At 39.7% G+C, this 20610-nt stretch overlaps 1 protein-coding gene across 1 annotated transcript in view; it reads left to right on the forward strand.

The window, feature by feature from the left end:
- The first annotated feature begins 3403 nt into the window (after window positions 1-3403).
- cacna1da (calcium channel, voltage-dependent, L type, alpha 1D subunit, a) overlaps window positions 3404-20610 on the forward strand; it is a 100202-nt gene continuing 82995 nt past the window's right edge. Inside the window, exons 1-3 of the mRNA XM_047346890.1 lie at window positions 3404-3660; window positions 7312-7756; window positions 9402-9507. Of these exons, the coding sequence (XP_047202846.1) occupies window positions 7458-7756; window positions 9402-9507 (405 nt within the window). The 5' untranslated portion in view covers window positions 3404-3660; window positions 7312-7457. The remainder of the gene's footprint in view (window positions 3661-7311; window positions 7757-9401; window positions 9508-20610) is intronic.

Genomic DNA, 20610 nt, shown 5'->3' on the forward strand with positions numbered 1-20610 from the left:
ATTTTGAGGGGATTGTTTTATTAAAAGAAAAGCAGGAGTGGAAACACAAGGGAGACCTTAAAAAAGGAACAAAAGAGGAGCAACAGGATGGACATATAAATGGGAAACCAGTGGCAGGATCTGGAAAGGAACTGACTGAACAAAGGAGTATTTAAATGTGTGTGGTGGGAGGGGTGAGCACTGAGACATGGATCAGATGAGACCAACACTGAATGACCTACACCTGTGTTGAGACATGAACGCAGACTTTGAGAGAATGTTGTCACTGCATTTTATGTATCTTCCTGGAAATAAACACTTAGGCCAAAAACGGCAAGCTTGGCAAGTTGAAGAGAGCCATGGGAGTCACGTCCTGACTTCTTTTTGGTTTCATTTTTCCTCCATGTAAATGGTCAGGTTTGTGCACCTCAATCATCCAACTTTTGATTTTGTTAAGCATTAAAAAGTAATTAGTGGGGTACCACATCGCTCCACGAGAGAGAGTTTGTGGATCGTGACCTGAGGCTGAGTCTTGCTGTGTCAGGTTTGACTCCCAGCTTACGCCATTTAATACCGGTCTCCCTTCTGTCAAACTGGTGTCAAATAAATACCCACAATCCCACTATATCCTTTAAAAAAGAAATTATGATTGACAAAATTTTAAGCCTTACCCTAAAAATAAACCACTGTCTAATTCAAAATTGGAAGCTTTTTGTGTTGACTTGGCAGTCAGATCCTGCATTTATTTATGTGTGGTGTGAGAATCATAAGTCCAGGTGACAGAAGGAGAGCATCAATTATTTAAAAACTAAATTTTTTTATGGCAATGCTAATGGAAAGTTGAATCGAGGGAAATTTGAGGTAGAAGAAGGTCCACAAGTAACAAGGATATCCGCTAACAAAGCAAATTCATTAGTACACAGGAGTTTCAAAAGACGTGGACTGAAGCTGGAGTTGGAGCTTAAAGAGACACCACATGCAGGCCTATCCAGGACATAGGAATTAGGTATGGCACTCCCTGTGTGAAGTCTCTCCCAATCAGACAATATCAAGATCACTTTGTGGGCAAAGGATTAACAAGGCAAAACCTTTGCTGAATGATCCAAAGTTCTCTTATCAGATGAAGGTGCATTTAATTTGGAAATCAAGGTCTCAGAGTCTGGAGGCACAGAATCCAAACTTGGGGTCCAGAGCGAAGTTTCCAAAGCCAGTGATGATTTGGAGATTATAATGCTGTAAAGGATCTATGGGACATTGTCAAGAAAAAGGTGAGAGACACCAGACTAGACCATGCAGACGAGCTTAAGGCTGCTATTAAAGCAACCTGGGCTTACTTGACACCTCAGCAGAACCTCAGGCTGATCACATCCATGCCGCCATTCCCTGAAGCAGTAAGTCATGCAAAGTGCATGTACGAAGTGCTTATAAATATTTCTTAGTTGACCGATATTCCTGTGTTAAAAATAAAACTTTTATTGGTCTTATTCTAATTTTCTGAGAAACTGTTTTGTTTCTTTATAGTTTTGGCCTCAATCATCAAAATCAACTAAAGTAAACTTCTTTCATTTTCTAATTTTAGATATTGAGGTAAATGAACTTCACAATGATATGATAAAAATTCACATGAGTATAAAAGTCTGTGAAAAATACAAACTTAAACTGCAGTTACCGTCAATAAATCCACACCTATACGTGTACAGAGCAGGACATCCTGGTGAATAATGCAAGATTATTCTAGAAGAAACCATTATCCAGGGCTGACAGGTAAGCTGATACAGAGGACCTCATCCCAGCCTCATCGTCCAGCCTCTCTTCACCTGCTGTGGCTCATCTCATTCACTGGTCTGATCAGAAGAGGAGTGTTTTCAGCTTGCTGTCAGGAGGACATGTAGCTGGAGAAGAAACCCCACAGAGCTGCTCTAATTAAACAGGTAAGATCTCCGCAACTGACAGCGGTGGCTCAGACACATCATTACATCAGACTCTGATATCTGTTGTACTATGGATGATTCAAATAAAAATTATAATGGTTAAAGTTAGACTTGCTTAGGCAATTGCTACTTCTATGTTGCAGTTTTGGCAACAGCACAGTAATTACAGTCTTCATATGGTTGTTAAAGTGTCCTCTGTGGGTTGAGGCTATCACTTGGTCATTACTTTTTCATAAGGATGGTATTTATGCTTGAACCCTTACGTAAGACAGGTGTAAAAGGTTTTTATGATGCTCACAGTATCACACACAATATTTATTCGTTTCTTTAACAACACAAAAGGAAAAATTGTTTGAAATCTTAAATCAGTGTTGGTTGAAATGATCCAGTTTTACTGTTACAGATGTTGCTGAGGTCACTGTGTCACAGGAAACATTCAATAAATCACTGTTTCTATTCACACGTCAGAGAACGAAATCTACAAAATGTTTTGGGTATCTACAATAAAATAATGCTAAAAAAGTCTTCAGTCAGACTTTATGCAGCTAAAGACAGCAGCTGTAATAGGAGAGAGAGGAGAGTCGCCAGCACGAGGTGGTGTAGACTTACTTTCTCATTATGTACACATGTGACATACAGGCAGTGAATAGGCCACATGTTCATTGACTTTGTCATTAATAATTCAATGGTGAAATACGTTAATGGTACTGGTTTCCCATGGTGAATGATAAAAGGATTCAAAGATTCAAACAAACATGCTGTAAACAATTACAACAGACCTCTAATAATTCTATTCTATTCTATTCTATTATGACCCAAATAATAAGACCAGTAAGACTGGCCTTGTTTCTTTTGCTCAGCAGTTTATTTTACCTATGGGAACTCTCCCATGGATTCAATGTTTGCACTTTCTTTCCAATTGTTGAATATTGACCACAGACTTTAATTGAGGCAAGTGAGGTCTGTAGGGCTTTAGATGCTCGTGGTGCTTTTCAACCTCCTAGGATTATGTAAGAGTGGCAAGAAGAAAGTCATTGTTGACAGATATACATAAGATGTCCTGTTTCCAGTTCACCACAAGCTATGTAGTGGACACAGAGAACATGTGGAAGAATGTAATGGACCAAAATGAAATGTTTTGGCATATATGCAAAAGATTGGTGTGGAGGAAAACCAACACCAACACCAACACATGCTGGTCAAAGTTGCTGTTAGTGGATGGATGGACCTAAATAAAGAGCAGTCCTAAAACAAAAGCCTTGATTGCTTTCAACTCTCTCTATACTGCACAAAAAAAGTTCCAGATAAGGAACAACGTTGAAATAAATTTAGTCTGAATGCTTATCCTGATGAGTGGCCAGCAGGTAGCTATCTGACCTATCCAGGAGAGTAAGGAGGTGTAGGAGGAGGAGGAGGAGGAGGAGGAGGAGGAGGAGGAAGAGGAAGAGGAGGAGAGCTCCTTCTCTGATGAACGGTCGCTTTGGCTGTTCACTGGCGCCGTGACGATAAGCAGTCAGCGGAGAAGGATGCTCTGTAGTCTGGTGCGCACATTTCTGTCCCCAGCTCTCCACAGTCACCATGGAGGAGCCTAATTAAATGCACAGACTCAGTGTGTGTGTCGCTGCTGCTCCGGATGGGGCGAGCCGATGATTTTTATTTTTATTTTTTAGGATTTGCAAGCGTTTCTCGCCCTGTTTGAAGCCCGAGCGGAGAGGACCGCAGCGGATTTGTGAAGTCTTCAATTAAAAAGGTACGGCTCTGAACTGAAGTTAGCCTCTTTAGCATGGCTGCGTGTATCTGCAGGTTGAATATGTTGCTTACAGTCAGAGGACAGTTTCAGCTCACAGGAGCGGATCGGTTGCTTTATCAGAAACAATATGTGTGTCTGGCTGCACTGTCATAGGATCGGATTGAGGCTAGTTGTAACAAGGTTGCCAGCTGTTTGTGCCGACCATCTGACGGCTGCGTTGCTCAGTTTTTCACTGTGGGCGCCCTGAAGTCAACCTGTCATTTCACATCGGTCCTTAAAGGAGGGAGGTATTTGTACCATGTCACACCTTGGTGGGGGTCCAAGGAGAAACATAAGGACGCCCTGTGAAGGGTTAGTTTGTCACGAATCGCTCATGGAAATGTCAGCGATAATTTCTCGGTGCAGCATTGAAAATGAAAATCCTCGTATAAAAAGCATTAAAAACGCATTGTTCATGCTGGTATCTCGCTGCAGTTATGTGCGTGCGAAACGCAGCACAAAGGAGATGTAAGTGCTTTAGCAGAGATGCTGCAGCCATGCTCTGTAGTCGTCCGACACTCATATTGCATTTTTGTTGGCAATAAGAAGATTAATTCTTCTCCGAGCATCAATGTGACCTTTTCGGGTTCTTCCTCTGCGGGGCCTGCTCGCAGTTCAAGGACTTACACAACTGACGAGACCGAGTGACGCCTGAGGGTGGCAGCTCTCAATTTTTACATGCTTTGTTTATTTGTTTGTGTTGTCGCTGCATTAAAGCATCTGCTTCGGATTTTTTTTTTCTCCCCCCACACTACTGCCAGACTCGGAGAGAAAAGCCAAAACCAATCTGCCATATTGGTTGTAGTTCTGAAAGATGCACCTCTGTTTGGTCGCTTAAATTAGATAAGATACAGCAGAGGCATGCATTTCACATGTGGTGAGATTATGCAATCATTCCTATTTGCATTTTTCTCGAAACATATGATGTTTTTTTTTTTAAATCTTACAGTTTAACATCACAGTTTGAATCAGCAATCCACGACCTTCCTTTAATCTGCTTAGGCATTTGTGTCCAATGTAATATATCCTCCTTTCATTACATCAGATATATCTGATTAATTGTTGGTCATTATAAACTGAAGCCAATATGGTGTGGTGATAGGGGCAGCTCATTTTGTCTTTGAGCGAACTTGGACCAGTTTTTCTGACTAGTTGAGTAGATTTATTACCTTCAGCTGTGCTAAAATAATTAAAGAATTACATTATATTGTTTGGACCAAACCTAAACAAAGAAACTGCTTTAATTAAACCTTGATCCTTTTGTTCAATAGAAGAAAATATGAAGTTAGATATCATTAGGAGTAATCAATGATCTTTGGACTGACAGCCATTCCAAACAAGCATGCACTAATCAGACGTAGCATAGTGAAACATGTCAGAACCCTGACTGCCACCTCGACAACCATGCTGCCCCAGATGCAACAAACTGCTATGCAATGTGCATTCTGACACCTTTCCATCAGAACCAGGCAGGTAACCTCTTGAGCAGTTTGAGCTACAGTAGCTGTTGGACCCAACCTGAAATAGCTATATAGATTTCCGTGAATAACAAATGTGTGGAGGCTTCTTTGCTTCCAAAGAATGATCAGAACACAATCAGGAAGTGCTCAGGGGTTGGGTCAAGGACCGAACAGTTTAGTTGTGATATGGCCAAACGGTTAATGCCTTTCAAAGATACGTTCCATGTTGTCTGATTTAACTGTTATAGAGTTATCTTTTGGTAGTTGTTAGATGTGGTGAAGCATTAATTTATAAAATAAAGCACCTGAAAATATGTTATTTGGTGTTAATTTAGGCCTGGCAGAATATGATTTGCTCTGACTTAAAACAAGATCAAGTTTAGATCACATTAGAATGAAATAACAAGAGAAGAAACACAGCTGAGTTTAATGATTATGTTTAACTTCCACAATGTTAGTTGTCAATACAATAAATAAGAAAACTTGTTAGTTAAAGTAGAAAAATATTGTAAACTCTTACAAAAATAAGTTTATAACATGAAAAATTTCCTTTATTTTTATCTCAACTAGAATGTATTTTGTTTGTTTCTTGAGCAGCTATAGTATTATCCATCAATTATGAAAAGAGAGGTGGATAGATTGACAAATATGATGAAAAGACATACTAAGTGTAAAAGACCATCTTTGTAATGGAGTTTTGATGAGAATTCAGAATGAAAGACTCACTCACCTTCACCGCCTCCACCTTCCAGTGACTCTTCGGTGTGTCTCCCGGCCTTCCAATCAGCATCCTGTCCGTCTGATTCTCCATCCAATCACCTTCGGACGCCTTCCTTTTAAAGGAGGTTCTATTTTGTTCATCTTCGCTTGTCAGCTGAGCTCATCCCTCCTCCACCCCACCTCCACCATCTTCCTTCACATCTACTCCTGGCTTCCTTGCTCCCTGGCCGCCAATCCACCACCAGTGTCGGATCGGGGGGAAGACATCTCTAAATCTAAACTTTACGAATGATCATCTTAGCTCATGTCATTCTCAGCATTCACGTCTTCCTCCCGGGTCCAAGCGCCAAAGAAATAACCATGTAATTTCTCATCATTGAAACTTTTCTAATTGCCATCCTGCTCTTTGTGAGTCGTTTCAGATTTAAATAGTCATGTAGAAAAAAAATTAAGTGCAGCTGAGTGCCTGGAAAAGCAGACGTTTTGTAAGTTTGCAAGTGGGTACGATAGAGGTGTGTGTTAACAATTTATAGTCCATCTTCTTATAGTAAAAAAGATTATTTACAGGTGGAAAACATTTAAGATAGTTGCCAATCCTTCCAGGAGTAGATTATTATTTAGCAATCATTAGAGAAACAACAAACAAAACAGCAGCAGCTCCATTTTAAACTCAGTTAGGTCTCAGTTAGCATGTTAAATGTCAGGGCAAATGAAATGAAAACGATTGAAGAAGTATGGCTTGTTTGGAAGGGTTGCCAGAAGAAGGCCTCTTCCTCTAAGAACAATATGGCAGCTTAAGTTTGCATTGCTGCATCTAAATGAATCACAAGACCATGTTTGGAGAAAACCAGTCACAGCATACTACCACAAAATCTCTGAGCAGCTGTCAAGCATGGTGGTGAAAGGCTTATGGTTTAGGTTGTTTTCTGCAGACACAGGATCTCGACACCTTGCAGTTACCTTGCAGTAACACCCCTCTGTACTAATGTATTTTAGTTTAAAAAGTAAGACCAAGTGTCCAGTAGCTAAAGCTTTATTGAAACTGGCTCGTGCAGCAAGATACTGATCACAAATACAGCAGCAAAGCTGCAGAATAAATTAAAGGATTCAGTGTATTGTATTGACCCAGTAATCCTGACTGAAATGCTGTGGTGGGAGAGTTGTGTATAGAGTTGTGTATAAATACTGTGTATAAGTTATTGCTGCTCCAGGTGGTTCTACAAACAGTCGAATCACCGAGTGTACTTAGTTTTACTAATCGATGCATTAAAAGTCGCGGAAATTTCCTTTTTGCCAATGACCGTATGTTGTGTATTTTGACTGGATCACACACTCGCACACAAGCTAATACATTTGAACAAGTGGGTTTTCCCATGTTTTCTTTAATTGTTATAAAAAATACCCCCATTTTCTCTCACCTGTTTTCTTTCAGAGGCAAATTATGCCAGCAGCATCAGAGTCGCTCACCCTGGTGCTGTGCCAGCTCACTGGTCAGACTACTCTGCCCTTCACTTGCCTCCTCGTCTGCCCTGGCAGATCCATGCTGCTGGATGCTCCTCAAAGAGCCACGCCCACATCATGAGCACCAACGGGCCTGCCCCAGAACCAGCCCCAGAAGTACCTCCCCTCTCAACCCCCGCCCCAGCACCGGCCCCTACTCAGGCCCCTGCCCCGGCCCCACCCCCGCCCGCGCCCGCGCCGCCTGCCCCAACATCCTCTACCATACCGGTAGGCGCGTTAGCGCAGAAGAAGCGGCAGCAGTATGCCAAAAGCAAGAAGCAGGGTAGTAACGCCAACACCAGGCCACAAAGGGCTCTGTTCTGCCTCAACCTCAACAACCCCATACGCAGGGCCTGCATCAGTGTGGTGGAGTGGAAGTATCCTTTACTCTGGTCTTGTGATGATTGGTGAAGGTTGAAGCACAGATATTTAAAAAATATTCCCTGCTTAATTAGTGAGCTGCAAGGATGAAAAGACTAATCTAACACTTAAACTACTTTGGTAATCAGTTTTTCAAACAGAAATTCTCCAGTGATTAGGTAAGAAATTAAGATCTACAGAAGTCTCCCTGGTGGACAGTTGTTAACTTTAACGCACTTCTCTATTGTAGAATTATGTAATACTGTGATCATTAAACTACTGTGACCTTTCTTTTAACAGAGTGTCAAGTTATTTTAATTATTGTTTTATAATTCCTTTTTGATATAAATATGGCGTGACACAGAGGCGCACTTGTCTTTGCCACTCTCCAAAATGGAAATACAAGTGAACATTCAAATAGAGTCCAGCAAATGTTAAGTTGGTCCTTTTAAGTCAGGAAATGGCTGTAAGAAATGACCCTTTACCTAAACCTCAAACCTGCATTGAGAGCAGTAATTAAATGTTTAAAACAGAGGCATGGCAGTGGCACAGGGTGCTAGTGCTGCAAAAAACATAAAAAAACAAATGTTTAAAACTAATAGAGCTGAAACAACCAAGCCTGGATGAAGAACCAAGTCTTTCTTATCACCATGCCCCCTGAGAAGGTTAAAAAAAGTCCCCCCAAACTCACTCTCTGCTCAAGTTTTGCATCTTGAGGTCACAAAGTCACCTTAGGAAAAATATTTTTAGACTTCCTTTAAAGTTGCTGTGCATGTTCAGTTTTATTTCCTTTTGGTGAGGAAACTGTTTTGGTTCAAGAAGAAGAGTATCATCATAAAGACAAAGTGAAAGTCACTGTGTCCTAAATCTAGAAATGCTGCTGCAGTAATGTCCTGTAGATTAAAGCGTCTCAACACAATCGTGGAGAGTTTGTGAGTAAACAGATGGTGCCATCAGGAAATGGCCTAAAATGTTACAAAAGGAGATGTGTAAAATGGCGTAGGTACATATCCAGCTACAGTTTTATGTTTTGTTTGGTGTTGAGCACATAGACGTCTCCTGGGGATTTAAAACCAGCACAGATACAGCTGTAGCTGTGTCTTTTGTCCCCATTTGTCCCGCATGGAAAGCATACATCAGGGAAGCACATGTGCTCGTTCATCACTTGTTTTATGTTTTATTATGATACATTTATCTGCTGTTTGATTTTATGCTGAAAATGTGATGGTACATTGACATACAAAGATGAGTTTTAGTTGAGGTAAATATTTCACCTTTTGATAAATTACAGTCAATGTTTTCAGCTCAGGATGAAAATAATGTAGCACCAGCTTTAAACACACATTCTGTTTACAGTTAATCATTGAGTCGTTAATCATTTGATTTTGGGGGACATTACAAAATGATGACACGACGTATATTTCTAAATATACACTGTTGTTCCTATAGTGCACATTGAGTCATCACAAGACTAATTTCAGTTTAATTTGCTGACCCAAATGAAACAATTTATTAAGGTGCTGAGTTACGTGAGTAAACGTAGTCATTGTAATTCAAGACTGAAACCACATCATTATCTACATATAAGTCACAGACGAGTTTTTTTAATAATATGTTAAAATATTGTTTTTCTTCAGTGATTTCCTTAACCTTTGATCTCAGGCCATTTGATATCTTTATATTAATTGCTATTTTTGCCAACTGTATGGCCTTAGCTGTCTACGTCCCTTTTCCTGAAGATGATTCCAACTCTACAAACCACGATCTGGTGAGTAGTTTGTATCTGTCTTTATTTATGAAGTGCTTGATGTTACAGAGCTGCTCTTTAGTTATAAAAAACTTCATCTTGGTTTAGATTAAATGCCTGCTGCCTATACATTGCCTATACAGTATTTGTTGGGGTTATATGACTAGTCAATACTTTTGTGACATGATGAGGAGAAAGGAAATCCTTCATCCCCAGATGTCCTGGCTGTTGCAAGGCATGTTAACATATTCCCAACCATTATTTTTTGCAAAACAGCTCAAGTTCAGTCAGATTGGATGGAGAGTGTTTGTGAACATTAACTTTGAAGTTGTGCCACAGATTTACATGTGGATTTAGATCAGCCATTTTAACACAGGAATATTGTTTGATTGAAACTGTTCCATTGTAGCTCTGGGAGTCATAATAATTTAGCAGCCTCAAACAGGTTTTCATTCATTATTGTCCTGCAATAAAGTTACATTCATCTTTCTATCAACTCTAACATGCTTCCCTGTCACCGCTAAGAGGAACACATCCCCACAGCATGATGCTGCTGCCATCATGTGTCACTGTGGGGATGTTGTGTTCAGGGTGATGTGTAGTATCAGCTCATTTTTGGTAGGTTTGCAGTTCAGTCACACTGTTTACATTTTAAATGAAAAATTAAACAGCTCTCTGTGCAATGTTCAAAGCCTAATTTAGCTTTATGACCTAATCCTGCTTTAAACTTCTCCACAACTTTATCCCTGACCCATCTGCTGTGTTCCTTGGTCTTTATAATGCTCTTTGTTTACCAATGTTTTCAAATAAACCTCTGAGGCCCTCACAGAACAGTTAAACTTTTTTCTAATCTTACATTACACACAGGTAGGCACAATATGCTAAGTAGTTGACTTCTAAAGACAATTAATTGTCCTACGTTTTATTTATAGGCATCAGAGTAATAGGGCTGGATGCCTATAAAACAATTATCCATTCCTTTCCACTTCACAACAATGTGCTACTTTGTGTCGATGTACCTCATCAGAACAATAAGATAACAATAAGAACAATAAGATAAGAACAGTCAGGTTTTTGGTTGTAAACCGTTAAAATGTGAAAAAGTTGAAGGGGTGTGAATACATATGCAAAGCACTGTATTCCTCAATGTAATTTTGGGTGATTGCAGTCCTCTGCTGAAGCTTTAAAAGCAAAACCAGGACTTTTCTGTGGTTTCAGCGTGTAGCTTTAATATGCAGATTTGTTTTGCCTACCCAGAGAAACACTTTGAACCGGTGCTTTATCATGTCACTGTCTGCCTGTGGAATTTTTTTAAATGATTTTTTTTGGCTTTGTATTTTTAGCATTTTCTCCATTGCACCACTCTGTGCACCCTTTGCATTTATGTCTGTATGATGAATTGTGGGTGATGTAGTGTTGTAAGCATTCTTCCACTGCTGAGGATAAGTGCACTCTCCAGAAGGCAGACAGACGCACAGACTGCAGTGCTTACAAGAGCAAAACTAAGCTTAGTGTTCAATGAATGAATGTCTGAAGACTGTTGATTGTTTTTGGTCGCTACATTTTAGGCCAGATCAATCTTAAAAAAGATTACCAGTTTGGTGTAAATGACCGAGTGGAGGATGTACACCTGCATGTGATGTGTTGAAAAAGGCACAACTCTGGTTGAAATTGTGCCTGGTGTACATTAGTGAAGTAAGGAGCATTGCTTGTCGCTGTGACCTCCAGGAAGGTGACATCTGGGTGTCTGTTTACACATCACTGGTTCATCAGGGAAAACTGGTCCATCTGGGACATTGGCTGTTACAGATTTATATTCAGTCTTCTGTCAAGTTTAGTTGTGAATTCAGTTTTTCTTAAATACAAAACATAAAAATAGGCCTTTTTGACCTACCAATACCAAGACAAGTCTTTAAAACTAAGACAAAATGATTACAAAGTTCACATTTTAAGCTGTGTTTATTTTCTTATACTAGCAACTAGTACAGTTAGTGTGGTGAGCATTGCTAAAACAGTTGTCTCTGTGTGTATATTCAAGATAATGTGGACTCAAAATGTCCATTCCCTTAGAGAGACCGCTCTGTTGGCTCTGCCCCTTGGGTTCGGGGGTGGCAGGGCGTGCTGGTCATGTGCCCTCCTTTGTGTGGCGTATTTTGGTTGCCTGGGTCTGCTGGTCTGCTCCTTTGTTTGGAGTGGGGCCGTATTCTTGACTGCTTGGGCGCTTCTGGCTGGCTCCTTTTTGTTGGGGGTCGGTGGCTAAAACTTCATGCAGAAAGACCCCTGGCCAGGAGACCCAGGACCTTCTTGGTGCAAGGCAATAGTGCTACCAACTGCGCTCCCGTGCAGCCCATGTCATTTAGCAAAACTAAATTCTATATATTTATGTAATGCAGGTGTACTTCTGTTGAATTCAGTAAACCACTGCTTAGTTATTATTTTTCTTATTTCAGTGCAGTATGGTGTGTCTCTATTAGGGACCTACTTTTAGCTGATTTTCATTGCAGGTGTGTTATTATTACTGACAGATAGTGAAAATTTATTATTATTGCAGTGAACTCTTTTAATAGTTTGAAAACATTAGATTTGTTTGACAGATTTTCCCCTTATATATATGCTATCTTGCGTTTTTAGCTTTCATAATTATTTTTATTTATGCACCAATTGATGAGGCAGCAACCTAATCGGCTAATTTATCTTGATCACTGATCAATTTGACTCTGTAAAAAATGGTTTTCAGTTCTTGTTACCCATGTGCCTAATTTATGCTTTCAAAAGCATGTTTGGTTTGGAAATCTTGGCTTGTGATGGCTGCTTTATTCCATTAAACTGTCAAAGTTGCTGGTAATTATAAAATTTCTATTTAGTGAGACCACATCGCACTTTCACAACTCATATTATTTTATGCCCGATTCAGACAATGCTATCTAATGGAGCTTCAAAGCTATCACACAATAACTTTTTCTAATGTCAATAAACTTAAAAAGTTCCCAAACTGGAATTAGTAGATAACAGCTTTACAAAAATCAGAACCAGCAAAGAAAACCGCACCGTATCTTTGATATTTTTCTTTTCATGCAGTCATGTCAAAGAGAAGATTTGGGAATGTATTTAATATTAACTTGTTTAAAAAAAGTCGTATTATAAAACACATTTTTATTATAGTAGCATAATTTCGCAAAAAAATCTAAATATCCAACCTTTTATTTAAGTGCAATTATTTAGTGGGGTAAATAATTCATGTTCAGTAATAATTGTAACAAACATTCCAGTACCTCAAGTGGGTGAAAGTATGACAATATAACATATAGGAAATGCAATTAAACCATCTTTTGTGTTTGTCATGTATAAGCTGATCTGATTGGTTAGAAACCTTTATTTGATAATAGGGATGTGACAGGGAGGCTAATTTCTCTCATTGTTCACTCATCTAAATGGGGAGATAGAAAAGAATATGTCAGTCAAGAAAAGCGGATGTTAAAAAAGGTTAAATAGTGGCATCTTAAGGTCACCAAATCCCCATTGCTACAATTTATTAAGGCTAGTTTAACATATCTTGCCAACAATCTTGGATGTGTTAGTAAACAAGCTGACTTTTTAATTTCATCCAAGCATTTGTTATGCAAAGGGCTGCAACTGAAAACATAGTTGGTCACCTATTAATCATTCTGTTGTTACGCCTGTCTTCTGAGGCTGTTAAAGTTTTTATTTGTTGTATTTGTTACTCTGTTCTAATGAAGCAGGTATTGGTCTACTCTAAATAAGAGTGTCAGATTTAATTCATGGATGCATCCATTATGAATTAACTGAAAGACTACGTGCATGACTGGGTCCGAAGCTGATCATCGATGCAGCGTGCATGCTTCATAAACAAGGGCATTGAGTGAAGATGAAAGGACATCTTTGGGGACAAAGCTTTGCTTTCGAAATGTGTAACTACCTTGCAAGATACATGTTTTTTCTTACAGTTACACCAATTTCTTCAGACAGTTTTACCTTGCTTTGAAAGGTTAGATCTAGTTCAGTCATGTCAGATCTAAATCACCTTCCAGAGGATGAAAAATACAAAATTGTTTCCCTCCAGAAGAGTCCGAACAATGTAATTATTTATTGCGCAGGTGTACCAGTTTGGCCGCAGTTCTTTTGAAAAACTATAGGATCTACAAGAGGAGCTCTAGATAGGAAAGTGCTGAGTTTGTTTTACATTATAAGCAGCATATAAGGCTGTAGCGAAGATTATATTACTCACTACTTTGCAGCTATATAGGTGAATTCAAGACTGATATGGAATCTGAGTTATGGATTTGAATGGCCTATTATGTAATGCGAGGATCAATATATATTACAATGCTAATAAAGCATGCAGAGTTTTACCAAGTAATACATTAAAATGTCATGTAGCTTTTAACAGCAGACTCTAAAACCCTGTATTGAACTGATGTCCAGAGATCTGGATGTATGGACTTATTGTACACAATGTGCATAGTGCTGAGGTGCTGCAGAGCTGCCTTAGTGTTATACTGCTGCATAGTCATGGAGGCTTTAATAGTATGAGTCTGCCCGTCTTGTTAGTCAGGCTTGGTTAAATGAAGCAGCTCATTATAAATAGAAAGCAATTTCCTCCTCAGGCAGAACAGAGGGCAAAAGATTGGGGTCTTACTACCACCAGGAGGCACAAGTGAGTAACAGGATGCAGCAAGCACAAGAAATCACATGTACATGTGCAGTGAGACAAAGAAAAACTGTCAGAAAGTCATATTTTCTATCCAGTCAAGGTCAGCTTGTTCTGTTGCTGCTCTTTCTTTGTTTAAGGCATTTCATTGGATAGTAAGAAGCCATGTTGCATGTGACTGTCTCCGCTAAGATTTTTAAAGGGACAGGTGGATAATCTGTAACACTACTGGCATTGCTTTAAGGTCATTTCTGTCTTATCTATCTGGGAATCAACTCCGCAGGCGGGAGTCTCTTGCTGAAGGTGGCCGGGCAGAACAATGACCTTTTCATAGGGGATGTGATTCATTCATCTCATTCCGCGTATGTTAACATGCAGACAGCTGTGTCTGAAAACAGGTATTGTCTGCGTCCATATCATTGTTGTTGCATACCTTTTGTTTTATGGGTGGCAACAAAAGGACATGTACAGAGAATTATGAACATATTAGTACACTAGTCCACTGCTGAGTTCAGAAGATGACTCAGTCTGAGATACAGATTAAAGCGACTGCCCAGGATCATTGATTGTTCATTTTAAGGGAGACTGCAGCAGGTGTTGTTTTTATGTTGTTCTTTTTCCTACCATACTCATCTCACAGACTTCAATTATTAAATGTCTGTAGAATATTAAGGACTTCTTCTGAGCTGGAAGTGATTTTAATTTACTGTCAGTTCTTAACAGCTATGCCATTGTCAGAAATTATGTATGTTTCCATAGCTGATCAGATTTCTGATCTGACCTCTCCTTTCACTCGGAGTTGGGAGTCAGGAGTCAGGATCGGCAGTTAATTTGAAATCCTTTCTACCTACACATTTTAAAAGGTTGGAGTTGCAGTCCATGGCTTTTAAACCACAGGCCACTCTTTGCCCTCAGATCAAAGTATCTGTTCAGTATGAGGAGGAGCCACTTAGGATCAGGGGACATAATATACTACATAAATGGACTAGTAGAAAGGAAATGCACACAACAAAATAGAAGATAAAAAGGTTGTGGGTATTAAATTATGGAGAAAAAAAGCTCAGGAGCCCATTTATAGGACTAGCTAGGAAGGGGTCGGTTACCATAACGAAGGTTTTAAAACGTTACAGTTTAAAAGCCAAAATATTATTTTGTGCCATTCCTATGGGTTAAAGTCATTTTAATAAGGTGCCAGAGAAATCACTGGGATGATTGGAGTTTTCGGCTGCTGTTTGGAGCCATGAGTCACACTCCCCCCTCCTTCACCTATTGCTTTGCACGGCCTGTCAAATGAATGAAAGCAAGGCTGCTGCCCTAACCTAACCCTAACCAGGTCTTGTTGAATAGAGTCTGCACAAACAATGCCTAGTGTGACCAGTTATTGTGCAGCAAATGAATGTTTGCTTATGGCAGATATTCTAATAAAAGTTTAAATATGTCATGCTAATTTATCACCAGTTAAAGCGTACATGGTTTAACATCAGTTTTATCCAACCCTTAACACAACAAAACAGCAAAAGAATAAATAGTAGAGTACACTCAGAAAAATATGTGTAGTCTATTGTGTTATTATATTGATCAATCCAGAAGAAGTCATTTCCAAATTAATTACATGTGAACACCTATTGTGACTCTTTGCTTGTAATGGCTGTTGATAGATCGCTGTCATAAAGCACTGAGCAACAAGCCATTGGAGGCCATCCTCTAGCTGCGGCCAGACAAGAACCAAAACACAACAGCACAGTTTTGTTTTATTTCAGAGCAGATTTAAACAAATCTGACTTTGTAGACATTAATCATGTCACTTTTTTTGGCTAAAAATGCTGCTGTTTAAATAGGTCATTTTAATGTATGGCAAACCTTTCCACATCATGTCACAATACACCCAAAAACCTCAATGTTTATTTATTTATTTATATGTTTAAATCCATTAAGGCACACGGTCTCATTTTTAAGAATGACCTGTTTTAAAAACACATGTAAGACAATAGTCAATTAAAATAAACTACTTGGAATTCCACATGGTTCCTCACCCTGTCAGCAGCTGACATAGAGTGGCTACAGGTCATCCAGAGTATAGCTCATCAGTATGGAAAAAAGCTTGTGTCAATAACCCTATTGCTTTTCCGGAGCTCTGGGCTCTATGAGTGCTTTTCTAGTTTTACAAATAAAATTCTAAACAGAGGGCAGACATTTATTTTCTTCCCCCCTGAGTCAATATACCTTTGTATAATCACCTTTCGTTGCAATTACTTGAGCAGTTGCAGGTCTTTTGGGCTATGTCTCAACCAGCTTTGCGTATCTAAAGATAGAAATTTTCTCCATTCATTGCAGTCAGTCAGTCATTTTCTACCGCTTATTCCATAGTGGGTCACGGGGGAGCTGGTGCCTATTTCCAGCAGTCTATGGGCGAGAGGCAGGGTACACCCTGGACAGGTCGCCAGTCCATCGCAGGGCAACACACAAACAACCATGCATACACTCATTCATACACCTAAGGGCAATTTAGAGTTACCAATTAACCTAACAGGCATGTCTTTGGACTGTGGGAGGAAGCCAGAGTACCCGGTGAGAACCCACGCATGCACGGGGAGAACATGCAAACTCCATGCAGAAAGACCCCCAGCCAGGAATCAAACCTAGGACCTTCTTGCTGCAAGGCAACAGTGCTACCAACTGCGCCACCGTGCAGCCCCCATTCATTGCATTCATGCAAAATAGTTCAAGCTCAGTCAGACTGGAAGGAGAGTCGGTGAACTGTAATTTCTAAGTCTTGCCAACGATTTTTAATTGAATGTAGTTCTGGTCTTTGACTATATCGTCACAAACACTATTTAAAACTCTAAACTGTTACACACCGTGGCTGCTTGTTTAGGATCATTGTCCTGCTGAAAGGTGAACCTTTGTCCATAATGCTGCCACTGACATGCTTCACCCTGGGGATAATATGTTCACCACACATAGTGTTTTACATGCAAGTTAGCTGTCCTGTGGATTTCTACAAACAAAAGCTTTTCTTGGCAGGCCGGCCAGGTTAGGTGGATGACCATGTCTTGGTAGATTTGCAGTTGCGCTATACTCCTTCCATTTTCAGATGATGAATTTAACAGTGTTTTTTGAGTATTGTTTTATATTCTAACCCTGCTTTAATAAGCCTCTCTGGCCTGTCTGTTGTGTTTCTCGGTCTTGATGATGCTGTTTGTTTAAAAACGTTCTCTAACAAACTTATGTGAAGATATTAATAATATCATTTTGTATACAACTTACTATCATACCTTTCTTAGCATTGGTCTACTCTACTGAAAATGCAATAAAATACATTGGCTTTTGTTGTTAGCTATAACAATTAATTGTTACTTCACCTCTACCTGCTCAGAGATGAAATTCTTTCAGGAGTATTGTAGTTGTATGCTGGGTAATCATTCCCTGCTGGAAAACATTAAATTAATAATGAATTCATGGCTATAATAAGTGTAAACCTCCCGCATGTGTACCTTCCACTCCAATGGTGTATTTTCAGTTTTATTTAAGCTATTTGTAAGTGAAGCAAAAGCAAGCTTTGTATCCTTTTTTACCATGACTTGTTTACAATGATGGAAAAAACAGTTTAAGGAAACTAGAATTGGTCCTGCTGGTCATATTTGTTTGCACAAAATGGCTGAAAGTCAGTTGTGAGGGAGCAAATCAAATAAATATATCATATGAGTGGTGCTTTATGGTTTATGTGTAAGTATTTTGGCTGCAATTCATGCTGCTTAAGAGTGAAAATATGTACATGTGTGGGGCAAATGAAACAGTTGGCTCTGCCTATGTTTGTGTGTGTGTGTGTGTGTGTGTGTGTGTGTGTGTGTAGTTGCTGGCACAAGCAGCTATGTCTGGATAGGGGACTCCCGTGGAGATGATGATAGAAGAATGTGTTTAGTCACTTAACGTAACTGCTCATTTGCGGATCACACTAGCACTGTCCCTGCTTGTTATCTTGAATGTGTATTTCTGCATGTGTGCAACAGTAAGAGTGTATCCGCATGCAAGCATGTGACAGGTGGAACAGCAGAGTAAAGACAGGGTGAGCGCTGTATTAATTTTGTGTGGATAATTTGTTAATGTACAACCATAATACTGTGAACAGCCGAGCCTTCTTACAGAGCTCTGCAAAAATATTCATATACCTTGAAGTTTACCAAATTTTCTCTTGTTTCAACTTTATTTGCTAAAACTGTAGCTCAGAATTGTGAAGTGAAAGAAACATGATATACAGGTCCTTCTCAAAATATTAGCATATTGTGATGAAGTTCATTATTTTCCATAATGTCATGATGAAAATTTAACATTCATATATTTTAGATTCATTGCACACTAACTGAAATATTTCAGGTCTTTTATTGTCTTAATACGGATGATTTTGGCATACAGCTCATGAAAACCCAAAATTCCTATCTCACAAAATTAGCATATTTCATCCGACCAATAAAAGAAAAGAGTTTTTAATACAAAACCGTCAACCTTCAAATAATCATGTACAGTTATGCACTCAATACTTGGTCGGGAATCCTTTTGCAGAAATGACTGCTTCAATGCGGCGTGGCATGGAGGCAATCAGCCTGTGGCACTGCTGAGGTCTTATGGAGGCCCAGGATGCTTCGATAGCGGCCTTTAGCTCATCCAGAGTGTTGGGTCTTGAGTCTCTCAACGTTCTCTTCACAATATCCCACAGATTCTCTATGGTGTTCAGGTCAGGAGAGTTGGCAGGCCAATTGAGCACAGTGATACCATGGTCAGTAAACCATTTACCAGTGGTTTTGGCACTGTGAGCAGGTGCCAAGTCGTGCTGAAAAATGAAATCTTCATCTCCATAAAGCTTTTCAGCAGATGGAAGCATGAAGTGCTCCAAAATCTCCTGATAGCTAGCTGCATTGACCCTGCCCTTGATAAAACACAGTGGACCAACACCAGCAGCTGACACGGCACCCCAGACCATCACTGACTTTGGTTACTTGACACGGGACTTCTGGCATTTTGGCATTTCCTTCTCCCCAGTCTTCCAACCAGACTCTGGCACCTTGATTTCCGAATGACATGCAGAATTTGCTTTCATCCGAAAAAAGTACTTTGGACCACTGAGCAACAGTCCAGTGCTGCTTCTCTGTAGCCCAGGTCTGGGGAATGCAGCACCTGTAGCCCATTTCCTGCACACGCCTGTGCACGGTGGCTCTGGATGTTTCTACTCCAGACTCAGTCCACTGCTTCCGCAGGTCCCCCAAGGTCTGGAATTGGCCCTTCTCCACAATCTTCCTCAGGGTCCGGTCACCTCTTCTCGTTGTGCAGCGTTTTCTGCCACACTTTTTCTTTCCCACAGACTTCCTACTGAGGTGCCTTGATACAGCACTCTGGGAACAGCCTATTCGTTCAGAAATTTCTTTCTGTGTCTTACCCTCTTGCTTGAGGGTGTCAATAGTGGCCTTCTGGACAGCAGTCAGGTCGGCAGTCTTACCCATGATTGGGGTTTTGAGTGATGAACCAGGCTGGGAGTTTTAAAGGCCTCAGGAATCTTTTGCAGGTGTTTAGAGTTAACTCGTTGATTCAGATGATTAGGTTCATAGCTCGTTTAGAGACCCTTTTAATGATATGCTAATTTTGTGAGATAGGAATTTTGGGTTTTCATGAGCTGTATGCCAAAATCATCCGTATTAAGACAATAAAAGACCTGAAATATTTCAGTTAGTGTGCAATGAATCTAAAATATATGAATGTTAAATTTTCATCATGACATTATGGAAAATAATGAACTTTATCACAATATGCTAATATTTTTAGAAGGACCTGTATACTTTTCTTGTTTTTGACAACAAAAAGTCTGAAAAGTATTTTGTGGATATGTATTCAGCCTTCTTTACTCTGATACTGTCATATTCGAGGGTTTTTGTGGACCAAAATTCAGAGGCAGGTGAGGAGACGGCATGGCAAGCAGAACGATGATTTATTAAGTAACTCCGGTTAAACAGAAGGCAGGCAGGCAGGGTGTAACAGAAAAATTTACAGGAACCCAGGTCTGACAGAGTACGAGAAACAAATGAAGAAGTTGACGAAACAAACCAGCCAGGAATAAGGAAAACAGACCAACTAATACACAGAGGGAAATAAATGGCAGATAATCAATAGAACTAGGGACAGGTGTAACATGGCAAGCAGAGAGGTTGAAGGACAGGTGAAACTAATACAAAACTAAACCATGGGAAACAAACACAGAGAAACAAATCTAAGAAAACTACAACAACCTAAGATATAAAAACCTGGCAAATAAGAATTAACAAAAGAAACCATAAAGGAAACCCTGACTAAAAATTAAACAAACCCAAACAAACACTGACTTAAACTAACTGGGAAGGGAGCAGAGAAAGCGAAGACTAGAATAAATGAAAACCAAAGCGTAAACAATAAGTGGAACTAAGTAAAGT

The sequence above is a fragment of the Girardinichthys multiradiatus genome, chromosome 20, assembly GCF_021462225.1.
Source record: "Girardinichthys multiradiatus isolate DD_20200921_A chromosome 20, DD_fGirMul_XY1, whole genome shotgun sequence".
In the NCBI taxonomy this organism is placed as follows: domain Eukaryota; kingdom Metazoa; phylum Chordata; class Actinopteri; order Cyprinodontiformes; family Goodeidae; genus Girardinichthys; species Girardinichthys multiradiatus.